Source organism: Tamandua tetradactyla, chromosome 1, assembly GCF_023851605.1.
Source record: "Tamandua tetradactyla isolate mTamTet1 chromosome 1, mTamTet1.pri, whole genome shotgun sequence".
NCBI lineage: Eukaryota > Metazoa > Chordata > Mammalia > Pilosa > Myrmecophagidae > Tamandua > Tamandua tetradactyla.
Window position 1 is genome coordinate 123,050,616 of NC_135327.1, and position 21,191 is coordinate 123,071,806.

The following is a 21,191-nucleotide window of genomic DNA, read 5'->3' on the forward strand; positions in this document are numbered from 1 at the left end:
AGTCCCCAAAAGGTTAAGAAACACTGCCTGAAATATTAATGTCCACTAAATTTCCAACCTCCGAAGCTTTCTTCTCTTCTCTTTGTACACATTCTCCTGGGTGATTTCATTCATCACCACAGTTTCACGTACCGCTGATGCATCCAAAATTTATACTTGTAGAGCTCTAAAACTGTGTACCCAACTGCCTTCTGAATGCCTCTACTTGGCTGCACCAGAGGCAGCATACAGGTCCAAAATGTACCATTTTCTTTCCCCACAAATTGTTATTCTTTCTGTATTCCCTGCTTAAGTGAATGACCGTACTACTCACCCACTAACTCAAGGCAGAAAGTTAAAAGTCACCCTAGATTGTTTCCTCTTGCTTACCACTCTAACCCATATTCAATCACCAAGTTCTGTCAGTTCTCCTTCCTTCCTACCTCTCTGGTCCCTCCCCTTCTTTCCTCCACCCCCCTACAACTTCTATTATTACTTTCACAACTTCTGTCAAGTCCTTCCTGAACTCTCCTTTGCATAAAGACAAGACAAGGCTGAGTCCTCTTGGTAAAAGCCTGAGGGCAGGTTGAAACAGGAAGGGGTGCTTAGTGTGTCTGAGATTGGTGAAGGAACTTGTTTACCTTCTCTATTAACACCTTCTTCCTCATCATCTTTATAGTTCTGATATTAAGCACAGGACTCATAACCCAGAGAAGCTCCATCAAATTCATTTGCTAAATATGCAATTTCATTAATACACCTGATAACATATCAGATTAGGATCTCACAGATAGGAATTAGGAATCTAAATGCTTAGCAATCATTAAGTGCAGCCGCCATTTGTTTAAGGTACTTTTCCTCCACAGACTTTTGTATTTATTAAAAATCTATTAAAGATCCATCTAAAATTATAAAATTATCACAAATCTATAGATTGATAAAGAAATATATTGTGAATGACATCCTCCCAAAACTCCTTTAAGTCAAAGGTATTCACATTTACAAAACCATTCGAATATATTGAAATTTTTTAACTGGCATGGTGGGTTTATCTTTTTACATAAAGAAAATTCCACACTTTCTAAATAGTGCTGTCCAATAGAACTTTCTGTAATGATCAAAAGGTTCTATATCTCTATTGTCCAATATAGTAGCCACTAGTCTCATTCAGCTATTGGCCATTAAAATGTCACTATGCAACTGATGAGCTGAATTTTACATTTTATTTAATTTTGATTAATTTAAATTTAAATAACTACATGCGTCTAGTTGCTACCATATTGGACTCTAAAAGCTCAAAATTATATAGCTTCCAGCTCTAGAATTTTGGCCTAAATTTAATTTGAATTCATTTGGGCAAAAGATAATGATGATTTTCCCTCAGAGATCTCAAAAATACATGCAGTATAAATTATGAGCTCATTCATTTATTATTGAGCATCTATTAGGTGCCAAGTACTATAGCAAGGCATGAGAAGACCATATGAAAAAGTCGTGCTAACAAAGGCACATCTAGTATGGGTGACAGGCATGTAAACAGCTAAGATGTGTCCTTTGCTTACCATTTTTTAGTAAGTTTAACCAGCTTTTCCCACCAGTAGCTGACCTAAACATAATTTTAAATCAAGCCCCAGTTATGTACGTAAGATATTTTAAGGCAACTTGGATGTCATCCTAGACTTCTTCCTATTGCCCACTGACAAATGGCTATATTAAGTAGAGGTATATTGCAATGAAACCTTTCCCATTGTCTATCCTTTCTCCTTTAATATTTGGACAAAGTATTATCATAATCTCAGAAGCCCCCAATATTTGATTAAGATCTTATTACCAAGGCCAAAGACAGCTACAGTCTTAATGTCAGACAATTGCCTTTTGCAAAATCTAAAAAACCTGTTTGACCTGAACAAAGACCAGGCATTTGTTAATATAGTAAATAAGAAGAGCAGGTGCTTACTTTTCAGAGGGATTAAGGGTTGTCAACATTAGTGACCTCTCCTTAGTTTCTAGAGCTATTTTACTACCCCTGAAAGTCTGCAGAACTTTAACTCAAACAGCAGCAAAATGGTGAAGAAAAATGAATAGATTGATGTGTTTTGTTAATAATCAACTGTTTAAGTTTTCCAAATGATTGTCTCTGCAATGAACCAACCTACAGTTATAAATGAGTATCACTTATAACTATCAACTGAGCACTTACTGACCATCTACTCTAATGAACAATCTTTATTAAAATCTGTGGAGAATTTAAAATAATTTAGAAGGATAAGCCTTTGAGATGTTTCCAGAGTCAAGTTTGTGTTTGTGCAACCAGAGGCAAATTGTAGGAAATAGATGAACCTCTCCTTTTTTAAAGAGGCAAAGAATGTGACTAACCAAAATGCCTCAAGAATAAGATATGGAGGGCAAAGGAAAGTGGAGTCAAAGGTGACTTCAAGGTCGCAAATATAGAAAGAAAATAACAAGGTCAGGAAATAATCAAATGTTCTATTGCAACTTGCAGTAGGGAGAGGATGGCTGGAGAATGTGATAATTAGCTGTTTCTCCTGACTGTGTAAAACTAGACCAGATGGTGCCTTACGCTTATGTAGGCTAAGATTCATATCTAATTTAAAATAATAATGGACTTTCCTGTATCTCAGTGTAGATATTCTAAAGAAAAGAAGTAAAATGGGCAGGTTCACACTGTTAGTAAGTGATAAAATAATATCTGAATTCAAAGCCCATGTTTATGTTTTTAACCACTACACAAACTTTCTTGGTGTAATTGATAGTAGTGATAAGACTATACTCTTTTTAAAAGAGATGTGCAGGGCGGGCCACGGTGGCTCAGCAGGTGAGAGTGCTTGCCTGCCATGCCCGAGGACTCAGGTTCGATTCCCGGTGCCTGCCCATGTCAAAAAAAAAAAAAACAACTTAAAAGATATGTGCAGTATCATAAATATGCAGTATTTTATCATGACCTTAACTAATTGTATGCTATAGAAATGGCTTCTGCCTTGTCTCTTACTTTCACATTAATGAGAAAATATGAAATATTAAATTAAAAATATCAATAATATATGTTTCAAGGAAACAATAACTATTAAAATAATGAATTAGCATTTATACTTTGTAAAAACAATGACTTATTACCTAAATTAAAGCCTCCTTCTTTGAATGCAGGTTTCCCTACTTTAAAGTTTTAATAGGGCCTAAATCACTATGATCACATGAAATATATATGAAGTGAACATATTTACAGAAATGTAAGTGTCTGATCAGACTTCAAACACTCAAATTTAATGGAAACATCAAAATATATATAAATAGAGCTCCCTATAGCCATGTGGCCTCAGTTTGAGATTTAGCTGTACTACAAATGTTTTGGATTCATATGTGGTTCCTGAGAAATCTACCACTTTTTATATTTATTTATATACTACCTATTTTCACAAAGACGAGACTAGGAGAATGATTCAAACCAGGAATATGATTTTACTAATTTCTTCTAGCTATCTAGGAATTTCTCAAGCCAAAGATCTCCCGGAGATATATTTCACTTTGGGCCACTAGAGATAATGACTGCACTAGAACTACAGCCCTGACAACTAGATTCTAAAATCTTAGAGAACATCTCTGTGACCATCTAGCTCAAAATAACTGTATCAGTCAGGTGGGGCCACGGTGGAGTGTGAAAATAGCATGTCCTTCAAAATGGCACCATCAGCTCCTTAGGGACATGAATCAACTGCCATAATCAGGGGACAGATTGAATGGGAGATATCAGGACTACATCCTGATTTAGAAATAGGCACGCTGACTGGTAGCATATGGCTATCCTGTTTTGGGTGCAGTCTCTCAAACAGCAGGATTGCGATACCATGGATACCACACCTCTTGCCCATATTTGCACTCAATATGTTATTTGTTTGCCCAAGGAGGGGGCAAATAGCATTTGCACTAGGGCTTTGGTAAATGAGCCAATCGTGTTTAAATAATGTAGAGAACAGCATGCTTTGTGCTAGAGAGTAGTGAACTCCCCAAAAGGAGAAAGAAGGAGGTATCTGTATGTCCATAACTGCATTAAAGATCCCTATATATTTCCTGTGGTAATAGGGTCAGAACTTCCCTGCAGTCTTATTTTCAAGTTGAGATTCTAGAAGTTCATCTCTCCAACCCCACTTGCCTAGGGCTGAGACCACAGCATTTGATCCTTGATGTATTTCAGGTTTTAATTTTTGAAATGGAACAAATTTCAAATACCGGACATGGTAAATCTGGTATGTTCTGCGAAACAGAGGCAGTGTTGACAGCAGAGAGGCAGGATGCTCTAAGGGAAAGGTGAGCCCAACACAAGGAAAAAACCACATGTACACTGAGGCTCTTCCTAGTCCCCATTCTTCAGGGTAGGACATTCAGTCTTAGTCATAGCTGAGACTTTTGGCCGGCAGCAGCTGGTCACTAGAGGGTAGTGCACTTCTGTAGGGCAGACAGACCCAGGGAAGAGACGAAAGGCCAATAAGGAAGAGGAGGAGTCTAAAGAAATAAGAAAGAAATAGTGAAGGGAAAGACTGTGATCCTCTGTAGACAGAATGTGAAAATTACATCATTTTAGAAACTACATATTGAAAGGGACAAAAGTTAAAAATGAAGGTGGGGGGTGGGTGGCAGGTGGATGTGTTTTACAGGCTTCAGAATCATGGAAGTACCCAGCAAAGAGCTCATGTATGCCAGAGTGGAACTTCACCATAACAATGAGAATTACTCATTACTAGCATATTTTCAAGTTTAAAGGAAAAGACAGCTAAAACTATATTCAGATGTTTTTCTGAAGCTTACTGTAAGTCCAAGTAAAGCTCTTTGCAATAACCTGAATCGAATTAATTGCTATTGAATTCTTTTTTGGGGAGCCAGGGGTTGTTATATTTTGGTGAAGGTAGTCTGACTATCAAGAAGTGAAAGAGTTTATGCACATGTAGTTTGATGTTAGGAAAGATTAGAGGAGAAACGGAATGTTTCAGTTGTCTATCTAAAAATTGCAAAAATCATTCTTTGACCACAAATAAGCAAGGAAAATTAAGTACTTAATTAAACTTGCAATCAGAGTAAACCTGTAGGTCTCAGTTCTAGGACTCACTGGCTATTGCAAATATTTTTAGTTTCTCTAAATCTGTTTCTTTATCTGTTCCTGTAAATGGTCCTTGAAAATACTTTATTTTATTATTATATATCTAAGCCAAATAAATGATACATTTGGTTTTAAATACACATTGTGATCATATATCTAATGTCACATTAACTGGAAATTCCCTTAAATAGTTTTGCTTTTAATATTGGATCTAAATTAAAGATATAGAAAATTCGCTTATGAAAAGCGGCACCCAGACCATATGATATATTTTAAATCATGACATTCTATTATTCAGAATTTTTACTGATAGTTTTCTTCTTTATTACTTTGCTTTTCTGTCATTGTCAGTGTCTCAAGAGAGCATTCTACATGGCTTTGCCTTAGTGACAATCACATCACCGTAAGTTTCCTCTTAAATTAATGTTTTAGAAGTGAAATTGACTAACTTTAGTTAAGCTTCCAAAATTGCACCACTGGAGTGGTGGAGAATCTGCAAACCAGTCATACATATAAATAACAACAAAATGATCAGGGGATGTTTAATCTGAACAAGAGAATTCTCAGGGGAGATTTGAGGGTTTCATCAAACAACTGAGAAGGCATCATGTATAGACAGATTTGATTTATTTGTCATGGCTCCAGTTGCAGAACCAACTAGATTTGGATTTAATGAGTAGAAGGATTCTTTCTCTTTTATAATGGTAAGACAGGAGTGATGGAAAGAGCACAGAACTGTGGTCAAACATTACTAAGGTTGTATTCGTGTCTTGGGATCTTGGAGTTTTACTATCTTTAATATAGGCCTTATTCTGGCATTGCAGAAGCAGCAAATGGTAATTAAATTAATTTCTGTTAGATTTTATATTAGATTTTTAAAAATCAAAATGCATGCTTAATCTCCAGTTTTACCACTAAGACAAATAAAAACATATAACTAACAAACAATATGAGGAAGGAAGAATAAACCAAATTAAGACAAGAAAGGACAGAGAGAAAAGAAACAAAACATGTAAAAAATAAAGAAAAAAATATTAAGATTTTAATTTAAACCTTATATATTAGAAGTTATATTAAATATAAATGGACTAAATACTAAAGTAAAACTGGATTTAATAACCAAAATAGTTGCTGTTAGTAAGAAAAATAAAGCAATATTTACCTATATGTAGGACCATAAAGAAAGTTTCAAAGGATTGAAATCAAACAGGGTATACCCTCTAACCAAAGTGGAATTAAGCTAGAAAACAATAACAGAAGGAAAATGTAAGACTCCAAAACTTATAGAAATTAAGCAACATGCTTCTAACCAATCCATAGACCACATAAGAAATCTCAATGACTATTAGAAAATATTTTGAATTTGATCATCAAAATGCTACTTATCAAAACTCAGTGGATATAGTTCAAACTATAATTAGAAAAGAAAAAAGCTGAAAATCAATTATCTAAGTTTACGTCTAAAGAAGTTGAGAAAAAAACAAAATTAAATAGAAAGAATGTAGTAGAAATGAAATAATAAATCTAAGAGCAGAAGTTAAAGAAGTAAAGAACAAAGGAAAATTAGAATAAATTTACTTTAGAATAAAGTAAAAAACATAGGTAAATAAGAATCAAAACCAAACTTTGATCAACTAGCAAAAATGATTAACAGAAGAGAGATGGCATAACTTAAAACTGGAAATGAAAAAGAGGATATTATTACAAACTATATAGCGCAAGAAGCTAAGTAAGGCTAGTTTTATGAGCTTAGTATTTAAAGCTGTGTTTTATACAAATATTTTCTACAAATATTCTCTGTATAAATGTGTAGGCACTGTATCACTGTCTTAAAAAATGAAGCTCAACTTCTCAAAAGATTTTGGATCAAGACAAGGACTTGAGGCTTCAATGTACTGCCAGTGTAACAGAGAAAAAAAGAAAGAAAACATTCCCTCTTTTCCTTCCTTGATGCTCCAACATGAGGAAAGCTGCAATGTTTCTGTCCATTCTTATGTCTTCTTTCTGCTGCTTACTTAGGTCTTTTGAGTTCTCTTCATGTTAAATTTTCCCTTTCCTCTCACCTCTCTTTCCCTCACTTCCCCAGCCTTGCTTTACATAAAGGTAAATGTTGTGGTGCCTATCTTTTTAGTTGTTTGAATCATTTAGGAGAAATAGTGATGTTCTGATTATCTATTACTTTATAAAAATTGCCCAATCTTAGTGGTGTTAAACAATGATTTAAGGCATTCACTGATTCTGTAGTTCAGGAATTTGGACAAGGACCAGTAGAATGGCTTGTCTTTGCTAAATTATATCAAAACAAAGATAATAAATGCCCCCCAACTCATCCCTTCCTAATTATTTTCTTACATATTACTGCTGTAACTGCTCTTGAGATTATTTGTGTCTACTGCATGGTGGAAATTCTATATATTGGCATGCTACTCTACCTCTCTTCCCAACTCCAGATTCAGGATGTCATCTTGCTAGATTGAAATGGGCCCTGGCAGGAATATTTACACATGTTTTCTTGATTGTCTATGCTTAAAAGTGTTGGAGAAAATATTAATAATGCAGATTAAACTTCAAAGTATGTTGTGTCTATAGCCATTACATTTGAATGACACATCATGACTGTATTCAAAAACTTCCAGTATTCAAAAACTGTTATTTGATTCAGCAAATTCTCACGTCATTGGTGAATGAATGAAGCTTCAAAGTGTATCTTTGTTGTTTCACTTTCATATTATATATTAAATATCAACCAGCATTTGTGCGGGAACTGTTACTTGTTCATCAATGATGCTGAGCACCTTCTTTGCTGAATCTGACAGTAGTCAGTCAAACATTCATTTGATGTCATATTTGTTACATCTGTGGAGTCAGAGCTACTTCCCACTTTATGGATTAACCAGATGACTACACATATTATAGTCTGGAGCTGGGATTAATATAGCCATGGATAATCTGTAAGAGAGGAATAATAATACTGCATTATAATAACATTCCTCATCTATGAGAGAGGAGTAATAATAATAATAATAATCTTTCCTCATAAGGTGGTTGTGAAGATTCAGTGAGTTAATTTGTAAATTGCACTCTTAGAATAGAGATTGACATATTATAAGCACTCAACAGATATTAACTATTAAAATTAGCACTCTATTTTATAGAATAATAAATGGAACAACTATTGTAAAACACAGTGAATTTTAGTCACAAGATGGGGGCCTTCATTTTTTTTTATTGTAAATCACACACATCCTATTTTAGGGATTAAAAATTCTTCACTGACCAAAAATTAGTCAGATGCATTTGAAATAATTACTTCCCCTCTCACACTTTTAATAATATACCATCCTTGTAGAAAATTTACATACCTGAAGTATGCTAAAAGGGAGAGGTGGAAGGAGTAAGAGAACAGCCTTGCCTCTGTGAAGTGCAATCAATGAGAGGAAAGAGATCTAAGTTAAATGCTGGCAAACACAACACAATTAAGAAGTATGACATGAATTATCTGCTACACTTAGTACAGTATATCAATATTATCCTGGCAGGTCATCACATTTCTAATTTCAAATATCCTTAGGGATTTTAGTGCATGTTCTGAAATAAATACATTCCTTCCTTTTGCCAGCCCTCTCTCTCTCTCTCTCTTTCCTCTTTCCTTGTCTTTCTGTTTCTCTCCTTATATATAAACTTATAGTGATGTCTTATAAACAAGCCAAACTAATAGTTTGACCCTTAATAAAAATATTAAAAATGTATTTGTCCTTTTTATATAGGACTGGAGAAGCTTGCACAAAAGGGGAAATCATTGTCACCTTTAGCAAGTATAACTGGAGTATCACTATTTTTGATTATATCCATGTGTCTCCTCTTTGTATGGAAAAAATATCAACCCTACAAAGGTAAGTTAAAATTAGAAAAGAAAAATTAAACAAAATATTTTTATATATGTACTGAGAAAGTAACTTAATATACTTTTCCCTCTGTTGGTTTCAGTTATAAAACAGAAGCTAGAAGGCAGGTAATGCATATGTTCCTACACAATTTTTTCTTCTTGGATTTATTTCCTCATATGTTCTCACTGACAGAAATGCCCTTTTATCTTTTAAGGCCAGCAACAGAATACAGGAAAGCTCAACCATTTTCAGGTAAAGGTCAAGCTGAAAAGCGCTGTTATTAGTGTTAATGTTGTTATTTATTATTACTTATAACATGCTATTGATGTAATAAAATTAATATGAGCTAATATTAACATGCAGTCTATGCCTTGTGTGATTTTATGATGTCACACACCTCTGAAAGGTAAGCCTGGGAGGCACTCAACTCTAGTTCAAAGGCAAGAGAATGATTAGGGAGCAGAATCACTTGCCTACAGTCACTAAGTTCTGCTGAATTCATGGATCTGCTGAGTCCATTGATGCTGGTATTAGTTTGAAAATGACAAAGGGTTCTCTTTTGTTAATTGCAAAATAAAAAGTTTTTAGGTCATTTGTAAGACAGATGTACTTCTGGCAGCTCTGTCCTAGGGAGAGGAAGAAAGGGAAGTTTGACATGGGCCAGCACTACTTATTTGTCCCCAGTTGCCCTGATTACCATCGCTGTTGACTCTGTCTGGAGTTATCATAAATTAACAATGGAGCTTTTGCTCAGGCCTTGGATCACACACAGCCAATTTCAGTCCCATATATTTATTCCTACATGGTCTTGGGAAAATTAATTTTCCTGACCTCAACTTCCTCATCTATATAATAAAGATAATGACTTCCTCCTAGTGTTGTTCTGAAAATTAAATATACTAATGTAGGTGGAGTGCCTACCATGATGCTTGGGAGCTTAATAAATGTGGGTCTTATTCCTCTTATCTAGCCCTGTCTCACTTACAAATGATGGAATGCCAGAATTGGGAAGGGTCCCACAGGCCACCTGGTTCCTTCTTCCCCTCCCATCACTTTATAGATGATAGTTTAGGTGACATTGATGCTGTATTGTGTGGTATGGTAGGCATTGCATTGTATTTTGTAGGTATGGGAAGCCACAGTTATGCATTTATTATTTTGTTTTGCTGGTCTCTGTTAGAAGGAGCAGGGTGTGTTAGATATTATCAAGAACTATTGTGACCTCTAGGCTGAAACGTTGAAGTCCATAAAGTATCTGGAAATCTAGGGTTACAATAAAACAACACACTGTTCCCACACTAGGGTTTAATAATAATTGCTCCAATTCAGTGTATTGTATGGTTTCTGTACTCGGCTTTAGAAGGACTTTCAACACTGCTTAATGGCAATGTGACTAAAGGGACTAGGAACATTAAATTGATTTTGTACACATACCACTTAAAGCTGACAAAAAAGATAAATTCTACAAAGATTTTTAAAAACAACAACAGCAATTTGAGGTGTTTGGTTTGTAAGAAGCATTTGTTTTCCATTTCAGGCCATGAAGATGCTCTGAATGACTTCGGAATATATGAATTTGTTGCTTTTCCAGATGCTTCGGGGGTTCACAGGGTTGGTTTTCCTAGTGACTGATTAGCCAGGAAGTAGAGTTTTACTTTTCCTGAGGTGTCAGCAGCGATGGTTTCAGTCATCGGCAGTGTGGTCAAATGGCTGCATTACCCCTTAACAGTATGGATTTACTCTATAAGGAATGACTTTGCAGGATCTAGGGAACTGAAGCATCTTCCATAGCCTTTATAAAAAAAGGTTAATTATAAATAATACAAATAAGCAAGTTTGCTAATTCGTAAACACATTTACTACCTTGTAATAAAGAGAACTAACTGGGTTGAAGATCAAGAAAACTGGATAAATTGAGGATCAGGGGACACCAGTTTAAGTCTGTTGTTGCATGTCTTCAGGACAGCCAGTCATTTCACTGAACTCTCTCTGCTCCTCAGTTTCCCTTTCATTTTCCCCTCACATCTCTAAAGGGCATTGTAAGGACAACAGTTCCTACACTTGAAGGTGCCTCATGATCTTCAGAAGAAAGATCCCAAATAAATCCAAGTATGAGTCTTTATCATCATCCTAATATGCACGAGGTGGCAGAAAAAAGCTTTTGTACAGTTGAAGTCATTTTTCATTCTGCAAAGAAAAGACCTTTTAAAGCAATCAGTTTTGCTTAACAAACCTGCACAGAGTTGCTCTTAGCTAATCAACTCAGTCTTTTCATAGCTTTGCATAGAATGAATACTTCCTCTAATTCCCAATTCCCCAGTGAAAGTTCACTTAAGGAAGGGGCCACAGACAAACTACTTGCTTCTGGGCTTTATTATTTCCATTCTTCAAAAGAACTATTTGCTGTTAGGAAATGGTTATATAACTTCTTCAGACCATTCTGTCAAGGTGTAATGTCCATCCAGTACATTTCCTGTCCAAGGGCTTTATTTCACACATGTCACATGAGAATGGAGAGGGATGGGTTGGATTTCATTCTCTCCATAGGTGAGTCAATAGCCCCTGCACCCATATCATCACAAATGAAGAACAGAGCTACACTGAAAATTGCAATGTCCTATTCAATCTCAGGCCAGATCGGTTTACCCTTCACTTCCACAATCAGAAAGTCAAAATACTTGGTGGATCAGTTATTTCAAACCACTTCTCAATGTAGCAGAAAACACCCTCCAAAGGGAGTGGAGTGGCTTCAAGTGGGAGAATAGGAAACTGAAGAGCTGAAAAGATCTACAACTGAATTTTTGAAAATTTAAATCTCTATTTAAAATAATGCACAGTTTTTACTTCTTGGACTTCATTAGAAAAGAGTGAAATTTATGTAACAAATTTTAAATTTAGTTTTTAGTATTCAGTTTTAAGGTTCTACTGGGATGACCTCGATTGGTTAAAATGCTATAATCCTCAAGAATTTGTGGCAGAGAAATAAGTGTTTTAATCATCTGTCAGGAGCCCCACGTATTTCTGTCATAAGCAGAATACTTTGATTTGCAGCCATGCCCATTTTCAGAGCCAACAACTCCCAAGGAATCTGCTGAGGTTCTTTCTTTTGGCTGTGCCAGGTGTTTTAGGGAAGAAGTGAGAAATCAAAACCAACAACTAGAGGAGAAGCATGAGGAGGAGGATCTGTGAGAGAGGAATCCAGAATGGTAGTTAGGTGTGAAGATTAGCAGCCAAATGTAATGGCCTTGGGAATCAAACAAAAATAATTATAAAATGAGATCTTAGAATTCAGATTAAGAAGAGAAATAAATCAAGTGATTAACTTTTTTAATTTTAAAACATCAAAATAATCTCTTCACTTGTTGTGGTACGTATACAGACAGAAGATTTCTCCTTTCTCTAGTTGTTTCACATTTCCCTGTCTATTTGGTACCTCTTGGGAGTTTGACAGAAGGCAATTGCATGAAATGGACAAGTTTCTCAGTTATTAACAGTGCTAATATCGGGTTAGATGACTAAGTTAGTGATTATCTAGAGGTTGTTTTTACTGTAGCCCTTGAACCCTCCATACTAAAGTTAATCGAGAGTTGCTCTAAAGTACACACTGTAAACTCAAATCTCCTTGACACAAAGGTGATAGGACAAATCACATTTCCTAGGGCTGCTCATAAGACCTTTAGCAAATGGAATAGAAACAAGTAGTTTCCAGAAAGACATACAACTAATATGTCCTCATATAACCTAGCAGGTCAAATTAGATTGAGGTCAAGATGCCCTCAGATTTATCAATGGCACAGTCTTCTAAATGTATAAAATAGAAATGAAGGATTGGACATGGGAAGAAGTATGACGAAAATAAGGATAGAATGGAGGAACAAACTTCAGCTAAAGAATTGCAAAGTAATGTTTACAAGAAGGAAATTTTAAGATACAAGGAATAGGAGGTAAAACATGAATGCCAGTTTCAATGAAATATATTTTGGTTTTTACCAGACAGAAACACACTAACTATAATTTCCACATTCATCTTCACCTTTAACTTTTAGATCCTATTACTGCATTCAAACCAAAACATTTCCTTTCATATGTCCTATATTTCTTGGTACCATCTTTACTCACTTGCAATATGATGAGAGCTCTGGGCTGTATATTATCTTTCCTTTCAGTCATCTTTGCACACATAATTGGCAAAAAGTGTCAAAAAGGTAATCAAGATATAAAAGATAATAACATGTGCTCTCTGATTCTAAGCTTTCCTGATATCTCCTCTTTTGCTATTTTTTCTTTCTATTACATTTCCTTTGCAGTAATGCCAGCTTTCTTCCTAAATGAAGAAACAGTGATAACTTTGTCAAGCTTTTCCTCTTCTGACCTCATAGCTATGCTGCTGCACAAACTGTCATAGGGTAAGTGCATGGAACTGCACCAAGAAAGAAATGAACATTCTAGTGAAGATAAACAGTTCTAATGTGTTAATTATCACTACTGCAGTTGTTTTCGACTATGCAACATAGTGGGAATATGCTACTAGTCTTCTGCTAATTTTGTTTTTTAATGTGCCACATTGTCTAGATGCCGAGTAGGTCTGTTCCAGCCTCTGGTGGTGTATCTGAGCAAGATTTGCACAGTACAATTTATGAAGTTATTCAGCACATCCCTGCCCAACAGCAAGACCACCTAGAGTAAGTATTTAGTGGTGCTACTAAGAAGCAGCTCAGCTTTCAGCTCCTGCTTTCCTCAAAATGTATTGAAAGGCTCAGAAGAAAAATATTAAACAGGAAATTACAGCTTCTGTACATTTGAACATATTTTACCATCCGAAAATAACTTTGAGAGATAAGACAGGCAAACACACAAATATCTGGGGTGTACACTGGAGCCAGTGGATTTCAGAACCCTGAAATCAGTGGTCAGTTTTGTCCCTTTCTCCCTTCTCAGAGCATTTTCCCAAGGAATCCACATCAGGTTACAAAAGGGATGTCTGGCCGAGTTCTCAAGCCATCTTGGTTTTCTTGGTTTTCCAGTGGCTGTGTCATTTCAGGGTTGTGCTCTGTCACCAAAAATAGGACCAAGAAGAAAAAAGCCTACAGACCTCCCACAGGATAGTCAGCGTTCAGTGCCCAACCTCTTACAGATTCAAAACAGTCTACTCTCAAGTAAACAGAACCGCAGTGACAGACTGCCCTTGGGACCCGATGAGGACAAAGCCTTCGCTGAGGCCAAAGCTAGGCAAGTGACCAGGACTTCTTAGCTAGTTAACCCCGAGGCTACCACTGCCTTCTACTCCCTCCTGCCATGGAGAAAGTACACCTACAGTTTTTTTGAAATAATGAAATCAACTTCCCTTTTTTTGTGGGCTGTAACTGCCTGCAGGTATAACTGCCACAAGTCATCTTCCATCATTTCTTTATTAGTCATTTATTGACTTTGAAAAGAACATCAATAATCCACACAGGAATTGCCCCTCTGGCAAAAGAAACAGTCTAGCAGAGTAATTTGTGCACACCTCTGGAAAACACCAAAAATAACAGACTAGGAGTGAATGAATGCATATCTTATGGGGAGGTAACCCAGACCTGGGGACCTATGCAGTCATTGAAGGACTATCTATGTGGCAAAAGCACTTTCAGAGGACCCCACCATGCTTTCCTTTCTGTCTGGAGGGGCCTGTCCGGAGAAAAGGGAGTTGGGAAAATTAGGAACAGAACTTGACTGAGATAGAAATTTATGGTTTGAAAAGGAAAGAGCATTGTTTTAAAGCATTGTTTTATTAATTAGAAGAATACGGGAGTAGCATATTATTCCATGACTAGTAAAAAAGAAAAAATAGAAAGGTAACTCTTAAAAATGATACCTAATCTTTACTTTCTGGAAGAGAAAACTAGGGGAATTTTTCGTTGTTAAGTAGAAGGAATAGAAAGAATTTTAAGAATATGTATGCCTCCTAATTTTAAGATTGTACACAATTAAAATGTTTATCTTATTTAAACTCATTTGTTTTTCTATACATCTTTTTGTTCTAAGTGTCTATTTTTACCATTCAAATGCAGAAAAGCCAAATAAAAATGAGAAGTTTAGCTTTTACAGATCCAAATAGTAAAATCAAGGCTGGTTTCACATCGTGGAATATGGCATCTACCATTACAGAACATAAAATAAAGTGATTAGGTTGCTTTTGTACATCAAAAAAAGATTCTCTTAATTAAATTAAACAAAAAAACTCACCTTCTGAAACTAGACCTTTTCAGACATGAACAAAAGCTTTAGAATTCCTTGGGAATATAAAACTTTATTTAAAAAATAACTTTGAAGTTTAACAATCAAGCAAAAGTGCTCTTTTTCAAGCACATAAAGGACTATTCAAAGCAGTTGTTCAATGCACGTACCTCGGAAAGGCTGCATTCTACAGGACCCAGCTCAGCCCGTGCGACCTCCCACCTCCCATGGGTTTTCCCCTTTTCACCTCTTTCTTCCCTATTTTCTGAGCCTTTCCTTGTTCCTTATGTGTGTCTTTGTCTTTGAGTAACTTTGTTCGTTTACTTCCATCCTTTGATTTCTTCCCTCTCTGAATCTGTCAGGCTCTCTTCTCTCTAATATCTCTTAAAATTTTTCTCCTCTGTCTTTCTTCCAACTCATCCTAATATAGAGCTAACATTGTTTTAAAAGGGTTATTTTCCATGAATACAGATTTATGTTACCCATCTTAAGTTTTTTAAACAAGTAAATAGAATATTTTCTTTTTATTTAATCATAAACTGGTTTGCACTGACTTTATTTACAACTGATCCGGAAACATTTCCAGTTAAACCAAAAGATCAATTTCATGAATAATTCAGTATTGCAGGTGGTATGAATCCCAACCTCATTTCCAAAGTGAATGTACTGGCTCGGGTAAGAATCCTAACTCACTGCTTCTTTTACCCTTTATTTAACAGTCAATTCTGAGGTAGGTAAGATAAACAATTTCTTTAGCTCCTAGGCTATTCTAACAGTGTTGTTTTCTTTGCTATATATATTTGTTACCTAATGAGACTGGTATTTAACAAATTGATAAATTGGCCTTTCTTCATGCTTTAGTAGTCCAATTATTTGTTGAACTTATGGCTGCATTTATTTAAATGATGGCTGCTGACCTCATTAAGTGCTCTTAGCACAATTTGTTTTGAACCTAAGTCTGGCTGCTAGTGTCTTGAAAACAAGACATCCAAGTAAACCTTTAGTTTCAAGAGAAAAATCACCTACAGAATTTAATGATTGCTTACTCTTTAAACTCATTGGTTGATAAATGTAATTTTATCAGACCAGCCCAAAACATTCACATTATTTGCAACTATGGAAAAGAATTAAAGAATTTAAGGTTCTTCTACCTGGTAAACCTGGAAGCCTACAGAATATTTTACATGTCTTGTATGTCTCTTCACCAGGTGAACATTCATGGGCAAAACAGGGCATTGGAGTGAAGTAATAAAGGAACGTTTTCAGAAAAAACAGTGGAAATGTGTAATTATCCAGAATCAGTAACAAAATCAAGTTCAATAGCTCTTACTCATTACTCCTTTTAAATGTAGAATAGAGTCATTTATAAAAACTGGACTGCAGATTTTCCAACATACACCTATACTTTGTGCTACAGAGGAAAGTGGTAGAAAAATATTCCTTGGAGGACAATCTTCAGCGTGCTGACTAAGAGGAAGAAAAGGATGGGGCTTTTGAATCAATCTTTTTCTGTCAAGTTTTTCTAACAAAGCCAATTAGTTCTAATCTATACTTTCACTTTCATCAATTATAGCACTATCCTATCTAACCTACAAATATGGTAACTTTATATTTCTTTTATTAAATTCATATTATTGTTAAGATTGCTATATTTATTTATTTTATTTTACTCCCAAATTTCCTACTATATGTTCCAAAAATAATGATGGTTGCCACCAAAGCAAGACCATGCCTTTTACTAGGTTATCAATTGTCAATGGTGTTTTTGAAGAAACTTGTTAAAACATTGAAGGAAATGACTTATTAAATCTTATTTTTACTTTTTTTCAAGAAACGATGGATTTGAATAAATTCTTTTGTTTTTGCTTTTATGTGGCCACGATTCTTTATTTTCTAGCATAAAAATATTGCATCAGATTGTTGATTTAATTTTTTTTTTTTAACATGGGCAGGTACCAGGAACCGAACCTGGGTCTTCGCCATGGCAGGCGAGAACTCTGCCACTGAACCACCATTGCCCTGTTGATTTAATTTTAATCCTTATTTCTTAGTGTACAATAAAGTGTAGATCCTAGAGAATTACTAAAACAAGAATTTTGCTCCCTCATACCCATTATTTTATACGGAAGAGCAGAAATGGAAAGAAGAGCAACTCTTTTTTTAAAAAGTGTTTCAAGTGAGCTGCTATATTTACACAGTCCTTCCATACTTTTATAGAAATGGTGAAAAGAAAACTAAGATCAAGTCCCATGACCCCTTTCTGGTCTTCCTTATTTACCACCATTATGCTTTTGCTGAAAATATGAATCAGTCCTGCCACAAGTAGTTTCTTCTATGGTTAGAAAAAAATATTTTATATACTTAGAAAATGAATCTGTGCCCATTGTAAAAAATACATATATACCTGGAAATGCGGAAAACTAATCATACGACAATTAAAATCACTTGTAATCTCATTTCTCAAAAATAGCTGTCATTTTCCTAGATTAGTTATTTTTGTGTTTATTCATATGCCCTCCTGTTCCAGAAAGGATTTACAGTAGCTCAATAAATGCATAACTACCTAAATAAAACAAGATAAAATATATCCAAACAGAAGCTAATTAGAAAAACAGGATAAAGGAACAATGAAGACAAGTTAGAAGCAGAAATAAAGTCAATAACCAGTGTGATGAGTTCCACTTCATCTGTGAGTATTGTTTTATACAACTGAGATAGCACAACATATCTAGGTATATGTCTCAGGAGGGACTTCTAAGCTGAATGGAATTTGTCATTGTCAGAGCCAAAGAAGGGTTACCCTCCCATTACAAGGACAGGAAAGAACAGATCATATTTGGTAGTCACCCACCAATTTCATATCCAATTACCTCTCTTCCTCCTTCTCAAACTTATGTGTGTCCCCTCCTCCCCTGGGGCTATTCTCTGCTCTTGCTCCTTTTACTTAGAAGGCAGATATTAATTACAAGGAATTATGGCTAAAACTGCATTGCCTTCCAAGACCCAACCCTGAAACACTTTAGACTACAGGCAGTCTTAAACAGCCCTTTCCTGAAAAAATAGTAATACATTTATATGGCCCATAGATCAAAATCCTAATAAAGGTATACATCAGAGATAACTATTTTTATTAGTTTGGGCATTTGATTTTTGTTTTGGCTGTTTTTGTATATCCCTCCAGAGTTTCTTTCCACCAAAGAAAATGCAAATATATATTCTTATTTTTTCAAGCTTACTTTTCAATCACTTGTAATTCCTCTCATTTCTGTATCTTTCTCACACACACAAAACACACGGATTCGCTAGTGCACGGTTCCACTCAAAGCAGCAAGGAATTGCTGAAGGGAGAAATGTGAAAGATCTAGAATTCAATTAACTTTTACTGTCGTTGGTGTGTAATACCCAATGAGTCACTGTTTCTTTAGTAAATAGGGATAAAAGTCTCATAAATTAATCAAGATTTCCAAGGGAAGTGATGAACTAAAACCCAGATGTTCACCTAATTAAAAAATTAATCTTTTAAAACTCACCTAAACTTCTTTCCTTATTATTAAATATAAGCTATTGGTAAATATTTTAACTTTATATTACTGCTTCTAACTTGGAATAGAACCACATTTCTAGTGTTTATTATTTTAAAGAGTATGTGCTACTGATAGACTTTTAAGCAAGAAATGAAAATACTATGAGCAAAATGCTGCTTTCTTTGGTTTCCTATTTGTACACTTTCATGTTAATAAGACAATTTCAGTTGACATAAATTGAACAGTGACCCTCAAAGAAGGAGGTTCTTGTGATCTCTCAGTTCTAATAAGATGACATACCTTATAAAGTTTTATTAGAATAATAAAATTGAGTGATAAATACTGGCATATAGGTTGGCATTTTATTATATTTTGTTAAAGATTTAAAACTCATTTCTAGAAAATTTTCTACCTGTATATTACTAGGCATCCATGTATATTCCCATGCCATTCTTATATATTCCTCTAAAGTTCCTATTCAAATATACACACTATTTTTGAAATATATAACATATATAGTTCCATGAGGCAGTAAGAAAGCAAAGGTTTCTTTTTCATAGACATGGCAATTATACATGGCACTTGAATTTACCAGTGTTATTTTCTTCCTTCTCACCCCCCACAAATACTCTATTTTGTGATTACCTAGGTTACTCTTGAAGTTTACTAACACTTTCACATACATAAATTTCTTTGATCCTCACAAGGACTCTGTGAGCTAGAACAAGGATACCCACTTTATAAATTGCCCCAAATACCAAAATTTAAATGAATTTCCCAGACTTACAAATCAGTAAATGATAGAGCCGATCCCTGAACTGCACCTTTTGGTTTCAAGTCCAGGGTCTACTGCAGTGCACCAGTTCTCTGGCGAAGCATTCTGGAGTGGAGTGCATGCCAATGTGTCTCCTGTCAGCCTTACCTTGAGAGTTTCATTAGTTTCAAATACCATGTGACCCCTTCTAAGCATTTTATTCACTTATTTGTTTGTCTCTGAGAATTTTTGCATTTGAATATTCTCCTAGGGAAGAGGAGAGTTCAATTGTTCTCCACAGAACACAGCATAAACTGAAATATGGCTGTGTTTTCCACATCTGTGAAAATCACCAGCAAGATCCCACCATAGGTGTACAACAGAAACCTTTGAAACCTTTGGGTTTAAGTTCTAGATAAGCCAGTTGTCACAGCAAATGGGGGCTTCTGAAACCCACATAAAGACCAGTTCTTCTCAGTATCCCCTAGAGCATCTATCCCAGCATGCGCGCTTTAGGATGCAGACAGTGAATACTGTTTTACTGTACCAAATTGGAATATTTGATCTCCATATTTTTTACTAAAGGCACCATCTACAGAAGGCAAATAAATTACTGTGCTCCCAATAACCAAGTCCCTTTGAGATTGACTGCCAGAGGTACTTGATAATTTGGGGAGCTACATTCCTTACAATTCACTGAGACCCTGTGAAAACTTTTTACCCTTCAGAAACAATCATGAGTGTGAGATAACTATAACAATTTTACCTTCATTAATTATAAAATAACTGACAGTTTCTGACCCACAAATCACGTGTCATTATCTACTTTACACATGGGGAAACTGAGACTCAGACTTTCAGGGCCTCAGTTTCCCTATCAAAACATGAGAAGGTTGGACTGCCCTGCTTCAACTTACCCAACAGTGGCACTAATAATGATGTGCTGTTCTCTCCCAGAAGAATCACGTGCCTCTTCCTGTGGTCTCATTGCACGTCTATCGAAGCACTCATACTACTGTAATTACACTGTGAGCCAAGCATAAAAGAAATAATTATAAGACTGGACCCGAAATGCAAAGTAGAAGTGTACTAAAGGTTGAAAGGCTGCTCAAAGGAAGGACTGGTAGTTTCATGTGTGGGCCTTCAGGAAGATGCCTGCAGCATGTAGAATTTTGAAGGGTTGAGAGGAATTCACCATCTATGGAGGGAACGTATTCCAGCAGGTAACATTCATTAAGAGTTGTATTATGGGAGGAGGAGCAAGTAAGCGAGGTGGATATGCCAAACTAGGGATATGTGAAATATCCAGGAGGGGATATTTAGTGAAATTATACATGTCCAGTGCCTGGGAAATAAATGTGTTTAGAAATTTCAGTTGCTATGTTCAATAAATATTTAGTAACTGTCATCCATGTGCCAGAGATAACAGAGAAGCATCAAACCTGACCCCGTCTTTATCGTCTAAGAGTTTGCAGGTATATCTGTAAAGAGACACAAATATTTAATAATAACAATAACATCATTAATTAAATATAAATATAACATGGTGCACTTACTATGAAAGAACACAGAGCACACTATGGTAGCTTAGATGAGGGCATCATATTGAGTCTATAGGGATCAGAGTAGGTTTCCTGGAGAAAGTTGAGTTAAACCTCAAAGGAAAAGAAGGAGTTCCCGGGAGAGGAAATGTGAAACAGGCATTTCAGGCAGAGAGAAGA

General features: G+C 35.5%; 1 protein-coding gene across 6 annotated transcripts in view; it reads left to right on the forward strand.

Annotated features, from left to right (window-relative positions):
* The window catches only part of HEPACAM2 (HEPACAM family member 2), a 55,121-nt gene extending 38,099 nt beyond the window's left edge, over positions 1 to 17,022 (forward strand). For 2 of the 6 annotated variants that reach the window (XM_077123825.1, XM_077123794.1), the window contains 6 exons: positions 8,857 to 8,982; positions 9,077 to 9,101; positions 9,191 to 9,228; positions 10,514 to 10,587; positions 13,549 to 13,658; positions 14,001 to 16,359. In XM_077123825.1, the coding sequence (XP_076979940.1) occupies positions 8,857 to 8,982; positions 9,077 to 9,101; positions 9,191 to 9,228; positions 10,514 to 10,587; positions 13,549 to 13,658; positions 14,001 to 14,082 (455 nt within the window). In that variant the 3' untranslated portion in view covers positions 14,083 to 16,359. Of the gene's footprint in view, positions 1 to 5,440; positions 5,493 to 8,856; positions 8,983 to 9,076; positions 9,102 to 9,190; positions 9,229 to 10,513; positions 10,588 to 13,548; positions 13,663 to 14,000; positions 16,360 to 16,400 lie in introns of those variants that run through there. The other 4 variants (XR_013160555.1, XM_077123786.1, XM_077123802.1 and 1 more) reach the window with 4 other exon arrangements.
* The last annotated feature ends 4,169 nt before the right edge of the window (positions 17,023 to 21,191 follow it).